Source organism: Copadichromis virginalis, linkage group LG13 (genome assembly GCF_057382275.1).
Source record: "Copadichromis virginalis isolate Kocher_CV1m ecotype Utaka linkage group LG13, C_Virginalis_male_GT1.1, whole genome shotgun sequence".
NCBI lineage: Eukaryota > Metazoa > Chordata > Actinopteri > Cichliformes > Cichlidae > Copadichromis > Copadichromis virginalis.
Window position 1 is genome coordinate 4,269,067 of NC_140630.1, and position 9,357 is coordinate 4,278,423.

Below are 9,357 nucleotides of genomic sequence, written 5' to 3' on the forward strand. Positions count from 1 at the left end.
GAAGTGATGATGTGGATCAACATATGTGTCTGCCTTCCTCTCACTATACTGATCATCTACTGTGTGTCTTATATGGTAAGTAAATAATGACTTGTTAATCTCTTTTTGTGAGTCCACAATTATGTGAATAATTAGAACATTTAGCAAAAAACCCATCATTGCTTACGTCAGCGGTCCCCAACCCCCGGGCCCTGGCCCGGTACTGGTCCGTTTGTCGTTTGGGACCGGGCTGCGAGAGTAGAGGCTCGGTTGGGAAATCTATGGTTTAAGGGTTTTTATTGTTAACTTGGTTTCCCTGGGTCTTTTCCGGTGTTGTAGTTGTGTGTCTTATTTTGAAAGAAATATTTATGCATTACCATAGCAACCAGAGAGCATTAAGGGGCAGAGAGGAGGATGTTACTCTCAATGTTGTTGACACATTTCAGGAGGACGCTGCTAATAAAGTTACACAATTACACAGTGAATTCATGTTTATTATTATATTTACACAATACCACAGTTTTTGTCTTGGTCGTATCATTTCATTTTGTTGTATTTATCCGCAACACCTTAAAGGTCGGTCTGTGAAAATATTTGCTACTGTGTCGTGTGTCTTGTGTCTCCACAGTCTGGTATTAAACCGGTCCTTGGCGCAAAAAAGGTTGGGGACCGATGCTTTTCGTTCCTTACGTCATTTCTGGATGATATCTTCTCTGTTTAAATTAATGAATTGGAGCAGGTCAGTTTGATATTGAAAGCTCTTGATTTGGCATCTGTATTGATGACAAAGGATAACAAAGTAGGGTGTTTAACTCTTGTAATAGCGATGGCCGTATCAATACAAATGTCTTTATTGCCAATACCAATGGTGGTATTAGAGTCGGCCTAATACTAGCATAATATAGTCGATACTTTGTTTCTATAGCCCACCTTTTACAGTTGACTGTCAAATATATTTCATTTAAAGGCAACAGGACATTTAACCAACAGACGTTTACCCAAATTCTTTTAGACACAGGCAAATTCACATTCTAGATTTTTTTGTAAGTGAAGTCTTTATTTGTTTTTAACATCAAACCAAACGAAAACAAAAACAAAACAAAACAACAAACAACAACAACAAACAACAACAACAACAACAAAAAGACAGCTTCCAATACCATGGTTAATTCACCTTTACATTTTGGGTCTATTTTCAACAGTTACTAACTATCGGTACACACACACACACACACACACACACACACACACACACACACAAAAGGGACAATAAATCAAATTCTTAAGTTATTCCGTTACTGAGTGCCTAAACAAACATACAACACAGCAAACATAAAGTTTAACAAAAGATAATTGCCCAGACAAAATAAAAAACAATCTCAGCCAAAAACACGTCCCCATGATTTGTCAAAACCCTCCCTATCATCATTAATCCTAGCCAAGAATTTTTCATACGGCACCATTTTCAGCATATTATCTTTCCACCTATTATATTCTGGAGGAGATGGTTCCTTCCACACACTGAGGATAACTCGGGCTGCTGTGATCACCCCCACCTTTATAACCACAAAATCATATTTTGAAACCCCAGGTAAAATGGTAAATGGCCTGTATTTATATAGCGCTTTACTAGTCCCTAAGGACCGCAAAGCGCTTTACATATCCAGTCATCCACCCATTCACACACTGGTGATGGCAGCTACATTGTAGCCACAGCCACCCTGGGGCGCACTGACAGAGGCGAGGCTGCCGGACACTGGCGCCACCGTAGGCAACGGGTGAAGTGTCTTGCCCAAGGACACAACGACCGAGACTGTCCAAGCCGGGGCTCGAACCGGCAACCTTCCGATTACAAGGCGAACTCCCAACTCTTGAGCCACGATCGCCCCACAAGCACAGACCAATCCCCTAATAAGCGCAGTCTTGGTGACAAGGGTATTATCAAACCAATCCACCTTCCTATTTTGTTTAATACTTTTTGCCAAAAGGGATAAACTTTCCCACATTCCCAAATAGCATGCATAAATGTCCCTGGATCTGAGCTACATTTCCAGCATATATTATTGGGACTGATTCCCATTCTATAAAGTTTGGACGGAGTGAAGTACCATCTGTGTATTAATTTGTACTGAGTAAATTTACCCCTGGCCTCGCTTACATATTTAAAATTCTACACCAGTCTTCTTTAGAAATTGCACAACTCAAATCTCTCTGCCATATAATGCTCAAGTTCTCACATATCTATTTTTTTAGATTGTTAAACAGATTGAAAACAGCTGCTCTATGTGCTGTACTGGACAATTCTAAAAACTCCACCACTGTATTTGTGCTTTGAGTAAATTTTCCTTTGGTAATACAATCCCTTATTTGTAAATATTTCCAAAAAAGTTTTTCCCTTATCAAACCATATTTTTGGGTTATTTCAGCGAACAGCATAAACGCTCCCCCTGAGTAAAGATCGCTTATCCTGTGAATGCCTTTGACAAGCCATTCCCAGTCTGTACAGCAGTGTTGTTCCATAGCGAGATAAGGTTGTCTTAAATGAGATGCTTCACACATTGTGCACCTCTACCCAGACAGCTTTAGAATACCCGAGCACTGGGTTATCATGAAAGTCTTGTCCATTAATAGCTGAGCCCCGTGAGAGAACATCCAAGGGTGCAAAAGGGCTCACTAGTTCCTGTTTGATCTTCATCCAGCTCAGCTCAGAGTCCAGTGCTTGACCAGTCTTGACATTTCAAATGCTAAATTATACAACTTCACATTCTGGAGGGCCATTCCCCCAATGTCTTTAGAGGCCCACATTTTCTTTATATTCACTCTTGGCTTCTTGAATAATCTTGAATTAGCTTCTCAAATTGACTAAATATGTGTAAAGGAATTCTTACGGGTAACATCATGGAAACATAATTGAACTGCGGGGCCGCCATCATTTTAATCACATTAATTTTACCACATAGTGTAATTATGGGGTAAATGGGGTACATTCCAGATTTTAAAAAACCCGCTTTCAAAATACATGTAAGGTTGAAAGGTATGTTTCTTATATTAACTATTTATTTTGATTATTATTAATGATCACTAATATTTTTTCAGAATTTATGTGTCATGACACACTACTCTGCCCTACATTAGGAGCCTTTATAAGTTAAAAGTATTGTACCGGTAATGTGTAATGCAATTTAAAGTTGCTGGGTTTTTAAAAGGTTTTTAGTTTTTTCTAAGTTCAGTGGAAGAATGGAGAGAACAGAAGCCATTCTGAATATAATCAGAACTTGGATGGACATTGGTTTGAACTGGTTTGAAAGCTACTGGTTTCTGTTCTGAGCAGTACTCAAACATGAAATAAAATCCACCATAGAAAAATTAGAAAAATGAAGTAGGTGATTTAGGCAGTTTGTTAAATGTACTTGTTCTTAAATTGTGCTTTTCTACTCATGCACTCAAAGTACTTCTGTGTCACAAAAGCACTTTTTCTGTTTCAGTGGTTTCTATCTAACATTCACACTGATGAAGCGTACTTTAGCATGTAAACTGGAGCAGCCAGGGATTGAACCCAAAATGACCATCTTTACCTGCTGAACCACAGCCACCAGTTCGATAACCATTAAAAATAAAATAAAGGAGTAGGTATGATATTAGAGCAAAAGAATAGCATATGTATGTCTCATTTTTCGACTTTTCCGATTGTTTTATTTTATTTTATTTAAATTTACATTTCACTGCGTGTTGTACTCGTATATGCATGTGACAAATAAAGAATCTTGAATCTTGAGTAAGAATATTATAGAAAAGTCGAAAAATAATCTAGTCAGGAGCCAGTTTGTGTTTAGCAGGATTGCTACAGTCTAATGAAAACACTGACAGTGTTGGGAACAGTGTTGGTCAAGTTAAGTTTCTTTTTTTTTTTAAACTTGTTTTATTAGTTTTAACCTTTTAACTTTATGTATCAAGCAAAAATTAAATTATATGCAACATTCTCTGACTGGAAGAAATTTGTTTAATATTTTTCTGCACATTCCAGAACATAAAATAATTTTTTTTGTGTGTTTACACTCACTCTTTCAAATAGATGCAAGTAAAACACAGCAGAAAATAAATAAAGTCAAAGACTAGCGGTCCTGTTGCTCTATTTTCACCTGTAAAGCAGGAGTGGGGTAGGCGGAGGTTTACCCTGGTGCAGGTGTGCTGCAGCGGTCAGTGGAAGAATCCGCGAGTTTCTCTGTGAGTTTCCCATTACGTAACGCGTTACTGCCCATCTCTGGTTGGGAAGGTTACTTTTAAAATGTATTCCACTACAGAATACGTTACTCAATGAGAGTAATGGATTACTTAATATATTATCATGCTTTTTTACAACTACATGAATGTACTATTGCTGTGTGATTTATTACTGTTACTGAAGGTCTGCGGCTCCAAACCGTAGTAAAGGGACCTCTGGCTAATATGTCGGGTTCTGTGTCGGGCTCGTAGCCAAAAACTAGCTTTACTTTGTTGTGTGGGTCAAGACAGAGAGAGGCGAGAGACAGAGAGAGGCGTTGAAAGGCTGCTCATACTCATATTTTGTATTTTAAATACGTAACGGCGGTACATGTATTCCGTTACTCCCCAACACTGAACACTGATCACTGTTTTATGTCTCCTTGTGCTGCTCATGTCATGTTTATTACTGCATTAATGTAAGTTATATTAAATATAAATAAAATTATTTACGAGTTAATTACATTTATATTTCCTGCAGGTGCAGAAGAGTCAGGTCTCTATCATCTATTACACAAATCTCCTCATCACCAACCTAATCCAGATCTGCATAATGACCCTTTGGGTGACAAGAGTGGAAAGCATCATCACCATCATTATTTATTACTGTGTTATGATGGCCAACCTTTACTTCAGGATGTGCATTGTTCTGGAAAGGTACCTGTTCAATGTGTGTGCATCCTTGCATGTCTCTAAACATGATCTTTGTACTGTGAAGCATCCTTACTTTCAGAAATGTACTATTGTGCACTGTGATAATCAGAATTTGTGTTTCTTTTGTGTTACAGGTATTTTTCCATCACACACCCACTGCTGGACTGTCTTAAAAAAACTGAGAGTTCGGTGGTGGTCTGTGTTCTGGTCTGGGCATTTTGTATTGTCAGTGTCACTCTTGCGATAGTCTTACATGAATTTCAACGATTACTTGTTTATGCCGCTCTCCCTGCTCCTGTGTTCATCTTCTGTTCAGCTCAGACTTTCAGAGCCCTGCCTGCTGCCAACTCAATGCCTACTGAGGAAAAAGAGAGAAGTCTGGGAACTTTGATTTTGTTGTTTTTTAACTACTTTCTAGGAACCGTTCCCACAATGATCTTTGATATTCTAGTTATTCAAAGTTATATCAGCTGGATCTTGTTTCTGCTTGGTCCTTTTCTGGAATTGATTCTGTTTTCTTACATCTTCTCTGCATGTGTGTGGTGTGTGGCCACCACTGCATCAGATGAAGAAGTTGATGATGAGTGTGGCTTACTTTAGAACAGACAGGTGTTTTGATTAAAAGAGACACGAGAGAGAAATAAGGACGGAAATGGTTGAAGAGTTTCTGAGAACTGAGGCAAAAAAAATCCTTCACAAATACCGTTGCACGAGGACATCAGACTGTCAGCTGTGCTTCTCTCAACTCAAGTGTGTCTGTGTAAATAATCTTAAAAATGTTTTAGAAGCTGCTATGAACACTCTTTTTATTCCAATATTGAACACTGAAAAAATACCTTTTTTTTTTAACATTTCCCATATAGTTTTCCTTTTTTCCTTTTCTTTTGTTTTCTTTGTTTCTATGGCTACGTCCACACATACACGGGTATTTTTTGAAACCTGAGATTTTCTGTTTTCTTTTTTTTTTAAAAATCCGGTCCACATGTGGTATTCACTGAGCACGCTTCCTGATGTATTCGTGGATGTTCGCTGCCTCCTAGACTGTGGTACTGACACTCACTAGTTACTGGTCTTATCCTTTACGCTTAGCATACAGCTTCAGGGTGCTGGAGATGTTGTGAAAGCCTCCATGCAGGGTCAGGAGCTTCCTGTTCTTGATGTCAGTGGCTTCTATCTCCTACGTTGGCCAGCTTATATAAAGATATACATGTGTGCTTCTGGGGTTAAAAAACCAAATACATGTAGCAAAATGTAAATAAACTTGTGTTTATGCTTCTTCCTGCTTCTATTTGAATAATGGTTTCGCTTATGTTTGACTTTTTTTTGTTTTTGTATAATTGTAACATGTTCAGTAACAAGCTACCTATCAACTAGTATACTGTATGTTGTAATATGTAGCTATATCCATACCAAGCTGTTTTGAAGCTCCTTCAAAATAGGTCTAAATAGCTATATACAGCAGACTTAATGTCTTAACTTAATAAATCAAATCATTTTCTTGCCTGCCTTCTTTGAACCAATTAGCATCCACCATAGTTTATCTCAGTGCTTGTCTGTGTTTTGTTTGTCACCTTATTTCTGAAGAACGAGTCATTTTAATCTCTGCTACTCAAAATTAACAATCTCAGCCAAACTGATTTACTCAGGAATAAATAAAACACTGAAAAAAGCCAAACAATAAAATTTTTAAGTTATCTAAAGGACTTAAATATCATGTTTAACCTGAATAGCGAAACACCGCGGGGGTTTGAAAACAATGTACCGGGAGTTCGCTGTTCTCGCTGGCTCTAGCGACCCTTGAACCCCCGGCTAGATATCGAGCTGGTGGGTAACGGACGTCTCCGAAAACGTCGGAGCACAAATATGTGATGTCTTGATAAATCGAGCAGATATTTGAAGTCTACACAGCTACATTCTCACCTGAAATTATCTTAAAAGTTTATTTTGTGACCCAGAAAGAGTAATATTAACACCAGCACTGCCAGGCTTCTACCTTTAAAACCCGCCTTCCAGCCAAATGGATCATGGTAGGTTTACAGTTGTGCCATACTCCTTCCATTTCTGAATGATGGCTTGAACAGTGCTCCGTGGGATGTTCAAGGCTTGGGAAATCTTTTTGTAGCCTAAACCTGCTTTAAATGTCTCAATAACTTTATCCCTGACCTGTCTGGTGTGTTCGTTGGACTTCATGGTGTTGTTGCTCCCAATATTCTCTTAGACAACCTCTGAGGCCGTCACAGAGCAGCTGTATTTGTACTGACATTAGATTACACACAGGTGCACTCTATTTAGTCATTAGCACTCATCAGGCAATGTCTATGGACAACTGACTGCACTCAGACCAAAGGGGGCTGAATAATTACGCACACCCCACTTTGCAGTTATTTATTTGTAAAAAATGTTTGGAATCATGTATGATTTTCGTTCCACTTCTCACGTGTGTGTTACAGGCCCCACTATGATGGGCGCGTAGCCAGATTACGATCCTGTAAAACAGGAGAGAAAGTGAGCACAGGAGACACGCTGCCGTTCGCCTGGTCAGTCTTGCCAGAATTTATTCATACAACACAAGCATATCTGCTCCACTCTTTTGTTAACTCAATTTCACAATAACTGCTCATTCCCTCACATGGCTTGTTTTCCACCAGTACATTTCAATATTAGTCCACACTACTGGCATAAAACAACAAAGGGTTTAAATGAATGAAACAAATGACAACTACACCTCTTTTCCCATAAATGAGATAAACAAAATAATTCACATCATCATGGTAGTGTCTTATCATAGAAAGGAAACTACTTTCAACATTACTGCACTACTTTCCTTGCCAGCATTTTTGTAGGCCGTACTCTTATTAGCGCTCTCGCTTCATATGTCTTTTTCAGACCAGTTAGATTCTAACACTGAAACAGCAAGTTTACACATGACTTCAGGCAGGCTCAGAACACTTTACACACACGTTATACAAAACATTTGTCATGAACACAAAGCTACAAGTTTATCAGGAACTGTAAACCCAACTGGGTTGGTGCTTCTTATTATTATATGGAGTATTATACGCAGTTGCAACAGCTTGCTAGCGTTACCCAGGCATATAGCCTAGCTATAACATCTTACAGAGCTAAAGTAGCTCACATAGTGACAGTATAATACATCACATATCACAGACCCGTCTTATGTCATGACAGTTTAAGTATCACAGTGTCCAGCTGTGTATTTCTTTATGTTTTTGACCACATTACTGACCTGTAAAACAGGAGAGAAAGTGAGCACAGGAGACACGCTGCCGTTCGCCTGGTCAGTCTTGCCAGAATGGAAAACTTACGGCAGCTATGCACCCGACTCAGTTCCCAAAGCACGCTGCTGCCCCCTACTGTCCAAAGTGTTATACACTCTCCTGGCAACAGGGAATTTACATGACATTGTGGCTTTAAATTACACCAATAAACCAGCAAAATAAAACATGCAAAATAATCTCCATATATCACGACACTTAACTCACAATTGTGACCACATTTCTGTGTGGATCACATGTGCACCACTTTGTGTTGGTCTTTCACGTGGAATTCCAATAAAATTGATTCATGTTTGTGGCTGTAATGTGACAAAATGTGGGAAAGTTCAAGGGGGCCGAATACTTTTGCAAGCCACTGTATATCTGTAACTGTCTTGCCTTTTACCCACATATGTCCTGGCTCCCTACTCCTCCTGCTATTCTCAGAAATGGAAATGTCCAGTTGCTCTACTTCTTCTCCCTCCTTACTTCCTCCTTAAGGCCAGGTCAGAAGTCACCCTGTGGATATAGACACATCCCAGGCGTCTCCCCTCCTGAATTAACTACCCCTATATTTACACATGATGCCCAGTTTCACATGATCCTTCCCCCTGCTCAAGCTATTCATACTTCTTCTGCTGCATTTCTACAAACAGAGGCCTCTCTTTTTATCATGCAAACCCAACATATTTATCCACAATAGGTTGGGCAACAAAGGATACACCCAACCCATCCTTCAACTCTGGGGAAAAGGAAGATACATTTATCGCATTTGGAGGAGTCTTCGAATTTGGACAGCCTTTGTCGTAACGCTGTGACGTAATCGGCCTACAAATGCGGCCTCTGAAGGATTGGGCCCCTGAATTTGGAATTATGAATTATGCTCCTCTTCAAGTACCAATAATAATTTAAAAAAAAACCTGAAAACATTGGCTCTACTTACCTGAGGACTGCTTTGAGGTGGTTAAAATCTCTAGTATGATGATTTTGTCCTAAAAGGAAGTTCAGGTGCTTACTTTACACCCCACCCCCACTCACATGTGGTAACACTCACAGCGCAGATTTGACTGATTCACAGCACAGAACCATTTTTTTGTTTTTTTCAAGATGTGGCCCACTTTTTAGTTTAATATACTGTACAATAATTCCAGTCTGTCTATCTGTGCCAGAGTAACGCCAGAGATTAACA

General features: G+C 39.1%; 1 protein-coding gene across 1 annotated transcript; it reads left to right on the forward strand.

Moving 5' to 3' along the window:
* On the forward strand, window positions 1–5,607 carry LOC146695089 (uncharacterized). Its single transcript, XM_085476701.1, has 3 exons — window positions 1–75; window positions 4,721–4,896; window positions 5,028–5,607. The coding sequence occupies exons 1-3, from the start codon at window positions 7–9 to the stop codon at window positions 5,491–5,493; spliced, it is 711 nt and encodes a 236-aa protein (XP_085332827.1). The 5' UTR covers window positions 1–6; the 3' UTR covers window positions 5,494–5,607.
* Window positions 5,608–9,357: the final 3,750 nt, after the last annotated feature.